This window comes from Poecilia mexicana, unplaced genomic scaffold (assembly GCF_051168715.1).
Source record: "Poecilia mexicana isolate PSO_F unplaced genomic scaffold, ASM5116871v1 scaffold_19, whole genome shotgun sequence".
Taxonomy (NCBI): domain Eukaryota; kingdom Metazoa; phylum Chordata; class Actinopteri; order Cyprinodontiformes; family Poeciliidae; genus Poecilia; species Poecilia mexicana.
Genome location: NW_028263388.1, coordinates 22,283,856 through 22,298,934, shown reverse-complemented (window position 1 = coordinate 22,298,934; position 15,079 = coordinate 22,283,856). Strand labels below are relative to the sequence as shown.

General features: G+C 35.9%; 1 protein-coding gene and 1 long non-coding RNA gene across 2 annotated transcripts; both read right to left on the bottom strand.

The window, feature by feature from the left end:
• Positions 1-882: 882 nt before the first annotated feature.
• Positions 883-2,214, bottom strand: LOC148153734 (uncharacterized). The gene is made up of 3 exons (XM_088001071.1): positions 1,574-2,214; positions 1,161-1,329; positions 883-1,012 (listed from the first exon to the last, which is right to left on the bottom strand). Exons 1-3 carry the CDS (start codon positions 2,046-2,048, stop codon positions 883-885), a joined length of 774 nt encoding a protein of 257 aa, XP_087857197.1. The 5' UTR covers positions 2,049-2,214.
• A 325-nt stretch (positions 2,215-2,539) lies between these two features.
• LOC148153733 (uncharacterized) lies at positions 2,540-4,607 on the bottom strand. Its single transcript, XR_015766363.1, has 3 exons — positions 4,295-4,607; positions 2,738-2,944; positions 2,540-2,650 (listed from the first exon to the last, which is right to left on the bottom strand). It is a non-coding gene; the product is annotated as an uncharacterized LOC148153733 (long non-coding RNA).
• Between the last annotated feature and the right edge of the window lie 10,472 nt (positions 4,608-15,079).

The window sequence follows — 15,079 nt, the reverse complement described above, 5'->3', positions numbered from 1 at the left end:
GTTTGTTGTACAAAAAAAACTTCATTTAGTCCTACTGATAAATTACCTTTAAATAACGGATTAGAACTGTTAAAATGTCAATTTAAAACATTTTATTAATACTTTCTGAAAAACTGAAATTTGCTTTAATTTTTTACTTTTTACTAATAATTATATCTTTAAATATCTATAAGCATGAAATTTCAACAAACATTTCTCACTTAAAGGAAACTTTAAAACACAAGGAAGCCCAATATAAATTGTATCTATGATAACCTTAAAAAAATAAACATACACTTGCATGCCTTTGAAATATTTATTTTCAATGAAGTTCTCATTTGTCTTTTCTGAACATCATGAAGCACATGCACCTGCTGAATACATATAAATTTCTTCAACGTTTTTAACTTTATCAGAAACAGTATGAGAGCCAACTTTCACCCCCTTTTTTTTGGAGGGGGGGGCTTGAAGATTATAACATACAATAAATTTCTATTTCCAGTATACATTTTAATAATAATGTTTGTTTGCTTCAAAAGTTTTCCTTTTTTAGAAGCAATTCTATTTTCAAATATCTATAAATAATCAAATTTCAACAAACATTTACCAGTTAAATGCAAATTTAAAACACAAGGAAGCCCAATATAAACTGCATCTATAATGATAATTCAATATATTTTTTTAGAAACAAAAACATTTTAATTGAAAACATATTTTCAATGAAATTCTCATTTGCCCTTTCTGACATGGAACAAAATTCAGCCACTGAACAAATATAAATATGTCTTTTCAACTTTTTTAACTTCAGAAGACACTGTGTGAGATGCAACATACATTTAGAAATCTATTCAGCTCTGTTAAGATTAAACACTGTCTTGATAACTCACTGACTTTAGTCCTTTCTCAAACATCACGCCACTCATGATCCGCAAGTTCCTGGATCAAGGTGAGGACACGGGGGTTCACACGCAGTCTGGGTTTACGGGTTTCTTCCACCTTACTGCCCTTGTCTGGGTTGATTGAGAAGAAACACCTTAAGATAAAGAGGACAAACAGAAAACTACATCAAAATGTGCTTCACAAAGACATAAACATTTTATTCAAGATATAAAAGTTGTCAAAAGTCAAATTTAACTGCCTACAATTAAAAAAAAACAAAACAAAAAAAAAAGAACTCATACCTCTGCAGAAACTCCAGTGTAGACGCCAGCCCCGATGGATAATGTATGTTAAAACAATAATAGCTCCCAAACATCATGCAGAGGGCAGAAATAAAACAGGAGATGTTGTTGTTTCCAATCTGTTGATCCACACTCAGCATGAATCGTTTGGCATGGAAGCAGGATTGACCTAAGGAGAAAGAACAAATACATTTAGACTCCTGATACAACAAAACAATGACATTTATATGAAAAATAACAAATTAAGTAAAAAGTACGAAAAATAATATTAGTATAGTAAAAGCATAAGAAAATAATTGGAAAAAAAAAAACTATTAAAGAAAATGCCAGATGGACAAAAGTGCAAAGAAAGGGGACAAGACAACAAAAAAGACAACAGGTCAAAGAAACTGGAAAAACAAAAATGAACTCACCACACACAATGATAGTGGGAGTCAAGGAGACATTCTCCATCTGTACTTCTTCAGCTAGGCATGTGTCCTCCACACAGAAGAACACTGCTTCTTCATTTTCATTGAAGTAGCAGAGAAGTAAGAGCATCATCTCTTTAACATCTTCAGAGTAACCGTCCAGTTCTCCCCTTAACATCTTCAACTTTGTCTGAGCCTGGAAAAACCTTTTGTTTTTGTTCACACAAACAGTGTTCATGTAGTTCAGCAGTCTTTTTCCCTTCATATCCATGTTCCTCATGAAGGTTTCCTTCAATCCAAGTCCAGTAAGTTCCTTGTAGTGTACAGCCATCCCAATGTCATGAAATAAAACAGGCCAGGCTTCCAAGACATCTTGAATGCTTTTCCCCTGGTTAATATCTTTGCGCTGTGAGTAGAAAGTTGCCCTCAGTAATTGTTTCATCTCCTCAGGATTGGCCTCCTTCTGCAGAGACATCATCTTGAGCTTGTCCTTCTTCTGTTGCTGACTTTCAGCAGTTTCTCCAAGAGGAAGAAATTTGACATTCCAGTTGATACACCCATAGGTGTCCTGAATTGCAGCTCTCTGTTCCTGAGGAATTTCATCTGTGTCAGAGTTTTCAGAGCAGCGCTTTCGCTTTCTTATTTTAGGCATTGTAGATCGCTTCGCATTGTCAATTCGATATTGAAGTTGTTTGACGAGTGAATGATAGCCAGGGCCAATGACATCTCCATCGATAACGTCTTGTAGAGATTTTGGATATTTTGCCACCATCTTCTTTGCAACCTCTGTAGAACTCCTTTTACCCAAGTAAGAACTTTTTCGCATCATTTCAGACACCACAATCCTGACCATCTCCTTCCTCATTTTTGGACTTGGCCGTTTACCTCTCTCTAATGCCTGCATCAGTTCTTCTGAGAACTTTTCCCATGGTATCTCAAAGGTGTCCACCCAGTCTGCTGCAGATGTCTGGTTGCTGCTGGAGGAGTTTGATGACACACTTAGCGGGGACAAAGACTGCTGTGATGGAGGAGTATCTCGTGATGCATTACTTGAGGACCTGCTGGTTTCAGGGGTCCTGCCTTCAAAAACACAAAACAAAAAATAAGTTATCAGAACTGAATATGAATATCAGTGTTTAATGGTTGATTTTCTAGAATTTTACTTACATCTGAATTTCCAAGCAGCAAGTGCCTTTCTGGCTTGAATTGGTCTTAATGCTGACAGCAAGTCTTTCTCAACAATGAACTGGAAGTCATCATACGTTTCTACTCCAATTGACTGTAAAGTCTCCTCGAGAATGTCTTTTGAAGCCTCTGCAAGATCGGGCAACACTTCATTGATAGCACTACGTAAAAATGTTTGCTCAGCCATTTCTGGAATAAAATCAGACAAAATAATGGTAAAAACACAAGATCACCGTAATATAACATGTATTCAACTATGTACAAATTAAAGAGAGTCATACTTGGTGTCAAACAAAATATCGTGCCTGATTCACACTTTTTATTCATGTACATCCTTAAATTTTTAGTCAAACTTCTCTCCCTGTTTTTTCCTTATTTTTGTTCTCATCAACATATCTGTTTTAAGTGGACTTTCCATCATGGTATATAAAGACATTTTTATTTTGAAAACACACTGTGTTTCAGAGGAACAACTTGTTGTCCATTTACCTGATAACAGGTCAAAGGGTAAAAGTCAACCAAGTCATTTATGTTAATACACAAAGTGCTTGAAGTCTGTTTTGTCACTGAATACAGATGGTAATCAGGATGATAGACAGCTGTTTGTACATCCATAACACAATACACATCAGTGTCATTTTGAATCAGAATTAAAACCAGCTCTCCAAACTCCATATACTCATCATTCTTTGAAACCAAGAAATGCCCCTTTTTATACACGGTTCCCTTATATTGTATCTCTGTGGAAATACTTGTGTCTTTTTCAGAAAATCCCAGGTCTTTTACTGCATGTTTTATTTCATCACTGTAGAGGCTTGAGTAAAAAACACAACTGTCCTTGACCAGCAGCAGCTGATTGCATCTAGGGCCAGCTGAGATGTAAGCCTGAAACATCTGGTGTCTTTCTGATAGTGTCAAGCATATGTTTTTAAAATTTTTTAAATGCCTTGCACATCTTTTAAAGTAGACATGTTTACTCTCAAAACGCATTGTCCACAACCTAATCAAAGGTCCAAATTTCAAAATTAGGGCTGGATAGTGCCGCAAGAAATGATGTTTTGGTTTAAGTGAAGTTTCAGGAAATAAAGATTTTCTTGATTCCAAATATTCTTGGATTATTATTTCAAGAAAGGCAACCTGTGGCAAAGAAATTTGTTGTGCACAAATCAAATCCACAATATCTTTGAGCTGGAGAGTTGTCTGCCAGACATCATCTTGTGGATTTTGTATCTTGTCACCAATAATTACTGGCAACAATCTCAGCAAGTTCCAGTTTTGAACAGCTTGACCTGAAAGCCTGATTGCCTCAGAGTTGACAGGGCATGGCTTTGTGAGAGCATCTGATCCTTTGTACTTGAATTGCTTGATTCTACGGTTGAACTGGGAATATGTAAACCATTTCTTTGTTTTAACGAAATATTTCAAGTATAGTGCAAGATCATAGGATACAACACCCTCAAATAAGTCATGGCCTAAGCAAGGTGGAAGACCAGGTTGGCAAACATGAAAAGACTTTAGTGAGTTGAAGTCAGAGTTTACCTTGACACCTTTGATGTCTTGAATGCTTCCAGTCTCTCGATGATGGACTGCCAAATTGTAAGCTTCAGGGGTTCGCTGTGGACCACAAGCATTTGGATCATTAAGAAAGTCTTTTCTTGTGATTTCACAGTACCTACAAAAGTACTGAGAAGTACTAAAGTTTTCAGTAAACCCACCAATGCTGTGTGATCCTAAATTGTCACCAGCAATACAGAACAGTGCCCCTTTGACTGTTTCTTCACCTGCAATAATGCCATGTTCCTCTAAATCTTTCAAATCCATGAGAAGTTCAGAGCAAACCTTTGCAGTTCCAAACTGTTTTAAATTGTTCTCGGAACACAATGAAACTAGAGACATGTGATCAGTGCTTGACCGCACATGAGCAGGTATGTTAGCCACAGATAGATAAATAGCGACAACTTTGTGTTTCTTCTTTGCTGAACCAAGGGGGTTAACAATTTCAAAGGCATCTTGGTAGAGAATAAGCTTCAGGCACCCAGGATTTTCAATGAAGAACTGGTTGCACTTGAAGTTTTGGCCATCACTTATGTCACAGAAAACATCCGGGTGTGAGTCATTGGACTGTTCCAACACTGAATTCTTCCATAAATCTGATTCTAAAAGTGCACTTAGTGTCTGTTTAATGGGTATGTAGTAAGAAAATCTCTGGGTCATGTTTTCATCACTTCCTAAAGATATTTGCTTTGGTTCTGTGTATTTTAACATTTTTTTGAAAGTCTGAGTTCTTGAATATGTTGTTCTCAGTGGCCCATGATGACAAACAGAAAATAAATCAGAATCTCTTACACAATCACAGATTTTAGCAACAGCATCATCTGCAAGACACATGTCATCTTTTAAAAGCGACTTTAGTTTAGTCAAAGTGTAATCCATTCCCAGCTCATGCACATTTTGCATCTCTTCAACGATGTTCTGTATTGTGGAAGCTGGAAGAAGCAGCTGTCCTTGAAGTTTCAGGTAGAAAAGACACAAGTTTCTGAGATAATCCTTGTTGAAATTTGGAGATAATTTGTGACTTTCATTAGTCAGAGCATCGTTAAAGCTCTCAGAAGGCCCATCGTTTTCTGACAGACTAACAATCTTACTTGTAGTTTCCTTGTACAAAACATCAATGTTATCCACAAAAATACCTCTATGTTTACGGGACATATGAGCTGTGAATGATGATTTGACGCTGAAAACTTTTTTGCAGGCTTTTACTGGACATGCTACCGGCCGCCCCTCCATTATATGCTCCTTTAAATGAGCAACGACTTCTTTCACAGTTTGGCTTTGGTGCCCACACAATGAAATGGTGCATTTCAATTTAGCAGCAATGACTTTGGCTAATTCGGGTTGTGAAGCCACGTTGTGAACTCGGTAAAAATGAGTTTTAAACGCTGCATATGTACAAAATGTCCGCTTACATTCTGTGCCGAGGCATTTGAATACACAACTGGGCTCGTTTCTGTGCACTCTACAATGCAACACATAGCCCCTCAATGATTCTAGTGTTTTACAGCAAAATGTACATATAATCATGTTTAAACAATTTCAACCTACCCAACAAGTTACACGTGTTGCAGGTGTAGCAAAAAATGATTCTACTGCATATTGCTCCAAGAAGCAATATGACGCCTTAAAAACAAAATGTAATCTCCCCAGAAACACAAATTACCGTTACGTTTGAAGAAAACAAAGCTTAACTTACATTTGCTGAAAGCTGACGAGGTCCAAACAGCGCTCTTTTCTTTGTCAAGGTTTGAGCACAATTCAGCTTCTTCTGAGATGAGAACCGTTGTACGAACTTGTTCAAAACAGCTTTCAGGCGCCAGGTAAGCGAACCAATCAGAGAGCAGAACAGACCGGAAGTTGAGCACAAAGCGGTGTTCTCTGTCTTTCTCGCAGTAGCCGAACTTTGAGCTTATAATGGCAACGGTGAAGGTAAAAAATCCAGTTAGCAAAAATAATAAATAAAAATAAAATACATGTACCAATAAACAAGTACATGACTTCCTTGTTGATTCAGATGTTTCCTCCACGTTAGACGTGAAATATGAAGAAATGATCCAATCAAAATTGACAGAGAATAAGTAAATGAATTAAAGAGGAAATGACAATCTAAAGAAGTGGGAAAATACAAGTGAATATAAATAGATAACTAGTGAACAAAATTGGAAGTAAACAATGTGGAATCATAATTACTTAATTCCAAATTAATTTCCAAATCTATTAATTTATTCATTTATTTCATTCTCCATCCATCCGTCCATCTTCTACTTATCTGGAGTTGGGTCTCAGGGGCAACAGCTTAAACAGGGAAGCCCAAACTTACTTCTCCCTAGCAAAAAAATGGTAAGCTAGCTTCCAATTCATTTGGATTTAATCATCACAGAATGTAAATGTTAGTTTTACACTGCTGAAATGTTGTGAAGGATCCAACTTTTTTCATTAACAATACAAAATGTGTGTTTTCTACAACTAAATACAATATTATTTACAATTTTACATTTTAAAATTTACAATAATTTTCTGTTCTACGTTATACAACATCATACTGGTAAATGAACAAAATATAATTGTGTTTTTCTTTACAAAATTTTTCTGTCATGATTTCACAGATTTTTACTGTTGATTTTACGGACTTTTTTTACAGTGTAGTTAAAGTCTATGAAAGGTTTTACTGACCAAAACTCCAGAATTAGAGGCCATCATACTGTGATTCTTTTTGACACATGACATCTGCAAAGTAGTTTATTGCTGTCAGACAAAAGCCAGCTTTTAGTGTTAGATTTTTTTCAGTTCTTTGTTCAGTATAAAACAAGCACTGCTTTCAGAAATATCTCCTCATCAAAAATCCTCAAGGGTTTATTAGTCAATGAAGCCCAAAGGGAAAGCTGAATTAAGAGCTAATTAACATGCTTTACTTCCTGATAGGTACAGCAACACAACAGTCAGGATATGACAGTGTGCATGCATCCCATGTTCACTAGAGAAAGAAGTTCAAATTTACACTCTTGTTCAGTCACTCCATGACATTTTTTTGCCTGAAGCCCTTTCTGTTTTCTCCTGCTGCAATGCTCCAGGTAGTTGTCTTGTTAAAATGTAAGCCTTTATCATTCAGTCTGAGATCCAGTTTTTATCACTTTCTCTGTAATTTTCTGTGCGCTCTTTTTCTTTACAGATCACAACCCAGAAAACTTACTCTATTGTATCTGCTATATGTTCACTTTTATTTTTCACATGTTTGTCATATTTTACAGCGCACCTGCGCTTGTAACCGGGTATTCACGCTGCACGAAAAGGCACATCATCTTACTTTATCTCTGAAAATGAATCAGAGATAGTACATCTTTTTGTTTTCTGATACATTTTCTTTCAATTCAGAGATTTACAAACATTTTCTTAGTATTTTTTTTTTCTAATTGCATTTAAACTTTATGACTTTATTTAAATATTTTGAATATCCTCCCACAAGTTTTTCTAAATAGTTTTCTGGAATTCTGGCTCATCCTGATGAAGTTTTGGGAACTGGTGGTGGAATCCTTAGTAAATGATGATTTGGAAAACAGATTTTTCCCTAATCTTTTTTTTTTTTTCATTCTCTTGAGATGTTGTTCAGTATTTCTACATTCAGCAATGCTTGTTGCTCCTATTGAATTGATTTTATGAAGTGAATCAGTCTGTTCTGCTGCTGTATGTACAGCTGACATGGTGCTTTGAGGCTTGACATTTTCTACCTGGTCGGTCCAAACGTACCAGTTGTCGTACTGAACAAACCTGCATCTCTAGAAAACTCAGCTCTTTGTCCCTGAGTGCTATTTGTAAGTTGAAATTGAAATCGTTTGGAGTAATAAAGCATCTTTTTATCTAAAATGTCCTTTCAGCCTTTGTTCACATGCTGTTTACTTTTAATTGCTCTCGCTTAAAAAGATTAACATGGCGCTTTTAGGAATCGGAGTATTGTTTGCAAGGATGAACCAGATGTGGAGACGGAGTTCTCTTTTTGTGTCACGGTGTTTCTGCTGCTATTCTCATTCCTCTTTTGTGTAATAGATAATTGCTTCCTTAGTTGTTTTACATCCTAATTCTGCTTTAATCTGTCCTTTGTTTATAACTTAACTGTTTATTTTCCTTCATGTTGCTGTTCGTCCTCTGATGTATTATTATAAAACCTCTGAGACCGTCAGGGAATTGTTGTACTGAAATTAAATTACACGCGAGGAGGCCCTATTTACTAGTTATGTGACATTAAAAACAATTACAATCGGTGGTAATGTTCAAGGGATATTAAGCCACTGCCAAGCACTGTAAATGATCCAACTGTGCTGAGTTTCATGCTCTGCCATAAAGATATATCCACCAAATGAAGCTTTTGTTATGTAGCTGTATAAAAATATGAAGTTACATTTTAAAGCTGCATTTCACAGTTCGGGTGGCAAATTTGTTTACTCATGAAATCCTAATAACATACAAGTTAAATCATTTTCTTACTTGATAAAACATCCTGCTAGACCTTTGTCTATGGGATTTGTTATTGCACTTGCACAGGAAGTACTGCTCTTACTTTCCATTACTTTGAGCTCATTGCAAGTTTGAGGATAAATATGTTTAGCACAAATTGATCATCATGTCAATACAGAGAGTAAAGAGGGAGCAGCACAAATAGAAGCTGATTATGCAACAGGGGAATGTTGTACATTTTGCTAAAGCAGAAGAAATGGCAGAAGTTTTACGTCGTTGAGAGGATTTAACTAAAATAGATTTTATTTGTCTCTTTTTTTTTCAATATAAGCTTCTTATCAGTAGTACATCAGATGAAGCATATCCAAAAGTAATTTAAAGTCTTATTGATTCAGTTTAGTCGTAAAATACCCAGAAGATAACAGATGGAGGAACTGGATTATTAGCTGAGGCAAAGAAATCTTTGTAAATATGCAGGTTTAGTAATAAAACTTTTTGTTGAAAGCAAAAACCCTTCTGAATGCTCATTAAATCCCATCTCACTGAGTCTTTGTACTGGAGCTCTGCAGCAGCGTCTTCAGATATCTCCGAACGAAAAAGAGAAATCTCGCTTTTACTGGGCGCCATCTCGTTTGACACGCCGGCGTCTTTGAGCGCCGCACTTGCAGATGTGGCGACTTGACGGGATACTTTTGACATCTGATCATCAAATGAGTGCGTCGTAATTTCAGAGCTACGATTCCTTTTCAACCACCTTGGACTTTGCTGGTGAAGACAAACTTAGCGTGCACTGATGGCTTGTCATGATTGGCTCAGACCTTCTGATCTTGGCTGCCGGCCGCTGAGCTCAATAGGATTTCTTGTAATCCCACAGAGCAGATGGACACGCAGGTAAGATCACAGTGGTAGAGCAGCTATAATTGGCCTGGCTCTCTGCCTGCAAACCCTTTTGACTTGTAGTAGTTTGAGTTTTTGATGATCTAATCAGATATCAAGAACATCAGCGAGTCAGTTTCTGTGTCAATTAAACTTTTATTCTGCATCAAACAGATAGTTGTTGAAGTTTTGCTTGTTTGCAGGCTCTGTCGTTGCTGGAGTCCTGCAGAGCAGATGGAGCGACACTGCAAGCTGAGCTCCATTTATCCAACGTTTATGTTATGAAGCTATGTCTACAAATTAAAAATAAAGTAACAAGCACACAGTAACACAACCGAGCAGATGGCGGGCTTACAGCTAACACTCTTGCTATCGCACATTTTATTAGGAAATTATAAAAACCAAGAATCACAACAGTAATGATTGAGCTCAACTGTAATAGCAACAGTAGCCCGCTCTGTGCCTGCTGAAAAAAATACTCAGAGCTTCTAACATCATTCTGAAAATTTTGTGATGGAATTTTTTTTGTTTTTAATCATAAGTCATGTTTTTTTCTCTTTTTAATAAATGAAAGCTTGTGTCTGAACGAACTTGGTTTAAGATTAAAAATAAAACAAACAAAAAAAAACATTCATGTATTATATAAGTCATGACACTTTTGAGATTGCCAATAAAGCACATTTTAAGTATAAGATTATAATAATTTTTATTTGTTAACACATTTCAAGACACTTTATAAAAAAAAAACACACAACACAATTACACTGAAAATATAAACGGATGCAGAAAAAACAACAGGTAGGAAGGTTGAGAGGCGTCAAAAATGGTTTTCCTTTTTAGCAAGACATAACTAAAGCACAATTTCTCTTATGTAAATCAGAAGTTACATTTATGGAAAGTTTGATTGAATTTGTCTAAAAATGATTAATACATTCTCATGCAGGTCGAGCTCCAAAATCAGTAGTGGCAGACATTTGATGAACAGACTGGTTGGTTAGTGATGGACAGTAAAAACAATAACCACAAGTTTGTCTTTTTCCTCCTGCTTGAAAACCTCGTTGTTTCCGTGAGTTGGTCTCCTTCGTTTACACCACAACAAACAAAACGGACAAACAAAAGTCAAAGTCATCATTTTTTCTATTTGGTTTTTTAATTGGATCCAAAACTGAAAAAGGTTTTGTTTTTCATATTTTCAATTTTAGTTTTGGATCAAACAATACAAAGTGGAAAAACGGGCCGCAGGCTTGAATTTGAATTGAATATTTCATTGCTTTGGCTTGTTTGACCTGGAAATTGTTCTGCATGCAATTATGGCAGCACTGGAACCACACACAAATTTGATTTAGGATTCATTCAACACTGACATGACCCACACACACACACACGCACGCACACATACACACACACACACACAAATGTTCTGCATGATGCAGCAGATGAACATCCTACCGTGCTTGGAAATGAACATCAAAATATTCCATGCTCGACATGATCTGAAGAGGAAAGGCCAGGTAAGGCAATTTTATTTGTGTAGCACATTTTCAGCAACAAAGCAATTCATGGTGCTTTACAGGGTTAGACAGAAAATAACACAACAAACGAAAAAAATACTTTACACTGCAGTGGCAAAGTAAGGGAGAACAATGACAGGTTGAAAAACACTTTGACGTTTCCATTGTTACGAATCAAAAACAACTGTAAACAACTGGATTTTTTTTAGCCTCTATTTAAAGCTGGATAAAAAAAAAAACTTTTATTAAAAATAGTTTTTTGTACATACTTATTTTAAGTATAACACGAGACAGATAATCTGTTAGAAACATTTCTGCAGATGGCTGTAGGACCACAGAGAAGAGACAGAGGAGCCTGTCTCAGACTGTCTCGTGTTATATTTAGTTATAAGTTTTAATATATGTATAAAAATATATGTAAAAGTTTCATCTTGCTGCTGGAGAGAAACACTGTTTCAGCAGTTCTGACGTTTTCTGTAAGTTTGTTCCTGATTAGAGGAGCATAAAAACTGAACACTTGGTTCTGGTTCTGGTTCTGGAGCTGCAAAGTAGACTTCAACCAGAAGACCCGAGTGGTCTGGAAGGTTGACGCAACCACAGATCTTTAATGTATTTGGTGCTAAGTCATTCAGTAACTTATGAATTAATAAAAACATTTGGAAGTGTATTTTATGAGCTATATTCCAGTGTAAGGTATTTTTTTAACTCTGATGTACTGACCACACACACTCTGGCAGTAAAACTGCTTAACATACCATCATGCTTAATAAATAGAATTTAAATGGTTCTTTACTCTTTTTTATTATTTATCAGTTATTTAAGGCAATTTTGCCTTTTAAAATTATTATCCAAAGGATGTGGTAGGTTGCTTTAATTTTTAACTCATGTCTTGATGCTGTACAAGTCAAAGTAACTTATATTTGCACAATTATACATTGAATGTGTTCAACATAAAAAGTAGTGTCTCTAAGCCCCAGCAATGAAATATTAAAATCGAATCCAGTCCTGTGACATGTTTGTTCATTCCAAAGGTTTTATTTGAGACTAAAATTCTAAATTTGGAAAAGAAAAGAAAAAAATCACATTATGTTTTTTTTTTTTTTTGTATACTGTTAAGAAAATTTAAGAGAAACCAATTATGTTTTCACATTTTGATCTTTGGTTGTCAACTGAAAATAGAGAGGATGAATGACACACATTGGTATTCAGAAGAGTTTATGATAAAACACATCATTTTTCCTCAATATCCAAGTAATAAATTACTGAGCTGAATCCTTCAATAACACATGCAGAATATGTGTCATCTGCACACATACCATTATAAACGGAACATCAAAGGATGAATATATATTTTCAGAACCATTGTAACTATATACAAATTGTATCTCATGCTCAAATTCAACTGATCAATTCTTTTTTTTTTTTGTGGTTTAGCACAGAACAAAAATAAGAAGCAAAGTGAAAATCCCTGAGCAGCTGCACTGCTGCACAGCCCAAATGGACATAGGAGGGCTGCTGTGAAGACATCATCCCTAACAGCCAGGGGTTAAACTGGCTGTACCTGTTTTCTTTGTTTTGTTTACTTTTTTTTGTTTTTTTGCTAAGATCTATCTGAAACTCTGTTTTCAGATAGATCCATCAAGCCCAGACGAGCCTTTCAGGCCTCTGGAAACGTAATGCCTCTGTTAAAACATGCATAAAGTTTGAAAAGCCCTAGTTTTATCATTTCCCCATGGAAACTTTTGCAGTTATTTACAATAACTAAATAGTGGGCAACATTAAAACGTCGACTTGGAGGCATGTCAAGGAGGGAGTCTGGGATTCCCTCATGTGTGATCAATTCCATCTTTATTGGGATATTAAGAATAATTATACTTGGACCGTTTCAAACATGTCAGTGTTTTTGTGCATGTGCGGTTTTAATGGTTTTTATTGTATACCATGTTTTTGGGAGCAGTCTAAAGAAGTCTTTGCACAGGAGGCCAAACACTATTTTTGTTTTGATACGTCAAACTTGGAATTGAAAAATTCTTTTCACAGTGACTTTAAAGCTTATGCCGTATTCATCTAATACACTGGTGTAACCCTACACCAAAGTGTCTGATTCTGCTAAGCATCCAGCTCCGAGTGCGTACCTCTAGCATTCTGATGTCAAGAAAAATTGCTTTGGCACTCAAAGGCACTTATAGTTAATAGCATGTTGGATGACAAACGCTACAAATTCCTCTGTAAATACGTCATGAATAGCATATCATGTATAGCAAATATACAATGCAAAGAGAGTATAGTATTTTTTACACAAGACCATACTAAATACATAATTTACTTAACATTTTGAGAACATTCTTTGATGAAACTGGCTATAAAGCTAAACCTCAAACTTTGAAAAGGTGATAGTTGTTCTAAATATTAGTATGTCTTACTGTAACTGTTGGGTTAAACTAATCATTGTTTTATCATTTTATTTGAGTGTTTTATCTACATGTGTTCAGTTACCTAACTGACTGACCAGTTATCTATAATGTCATTTCCTACTCACGGGGTCCATCTGTTTTGTTATCTCAGCATTGTTCTACTGAAAAAGGTCATCATAATAAAAGCCAGTTCCCAAGCAGAGGAGAGTAGAGCTCACCAATCTTTGATCCTGAGCGGATTAGAGGTTGTGGATCTCTCCCTTTGCAAAGGAAGTCATAAACCCTCATTGGTTTTGTGTCTGGTTCTTTACAGGTTTTGTGCGAATCATAAAAACCCCAACAGTAACTGTGTCCATCTGATATCCACACCTAGAATTGGCCCTAAACAATCCAAAGCCTGCATAGAAATAATTAGTGATAAAATATCTGAACTTAATAAAGGTTCCATGAACTTATATCTAACATAACTCTTGACAAAAATGTTGCCTCTTATACCAAAACAAGCTAAGTAAAAACTGACTTCTAAGTTTTCTCAACAACAGGATTACAACCTACATAAAAGGATTGCTATAGCTGTCAAGGGTAAGTGGATCAAAGAAGCCAAATACAGAGAGGAAGAAAGGTAGATTTGGGATTCTAGTACCTTTTAATAATTAAGATGATATTCAATAATTCCACAACAAGGTATAAACAGTGAGCATGGGAAGGCAAACAGAGGATCAGACCATCAGATTTGAAAAATGAGGAATATAAGACTGATTAAGACAAATGCTAAAAAGGAACTTTCTCAAAATATTACAACCAACACAAAATGTCCAAAACCGTAAGACTTTCAGTAAGATAACAAAATAAGAACATGAAAATGTAGTAACTTTACAGGCTGCCCAATAAAAGGCCAGTCTTAGTGTTGGGTTCATTGAGCTGGAAAAGTTATGTCTCAGAGTTGTGGAAGTTAGTATAAAAATCCCATAGTAATTGTGCTTGTGGCTATTTGTCAGCTAAACTTACGGAAACCAAGCTGGCCAAAACTGCTAGAAACTATTTAGGTAGCATCAGTTCAAAATAATTACACTACCTCATTAAATTCAAATTAAATTCAACTATTCTGTAGGAAATGGGTTAGGGTTTCGCACACTGACTTTCAATCTTCCTGCTTAGTTAAAAAAAAAAAAAAACTTGTTTTACTCATTCAGCAAAAGATAAATCAAATCACATCTGAGGAAAAACTGAGGATGCTGTGCTCTCCAAAGGCTAATGTTATCCGCTTTGGTTGAAAGAACTTTGACACTTTCTGTGGTTAATGAATCTCTTACATCATTCTAAGGAAAGTTTGCTCCGTAGACACATCCAACTGTAAGATGTCATAGGGGTTCCTTGGTTGGACAGTCTGCTTCATGTCACCCCACAGCATCAACACAGGAGCCAGATCTCAGCCCAGGGCTTATGCTTCAATTCTCAACCAGTCCTTAATGGACTTGCAGGTATGTTTTGAGACAATGTCATGGAGGATTCAGTTCAGA

What these genes read in the sequence shown, in the direction of transcription:
- LOC148153734 (XM_088001071.1), bottom strand. Translation starts at nt 2,048, where the DNA reads ATGATGTCTCTGCAGAAGGAGGCCAATCCTGAGGAGATGAAACAATTA. An exon ending in TCCCACTATCATTGTGTGTG is followed by an intron (nt 1,330 to 1,573) that starts GTGAGTTCATTT and finishes CTTTCTCCTTAG; the next exon opens with GTCAATCCTGCTTCCATGCC. An exon ending in ACACTGGAGTTTCTGCAGAG is followed by an intron (nt 1,013 to 1,160) that starts GTATGAGTTCTT and finishes CTTTATCTTAAG; the next exon opens with GTGTTTCTTCTCAATCAACC.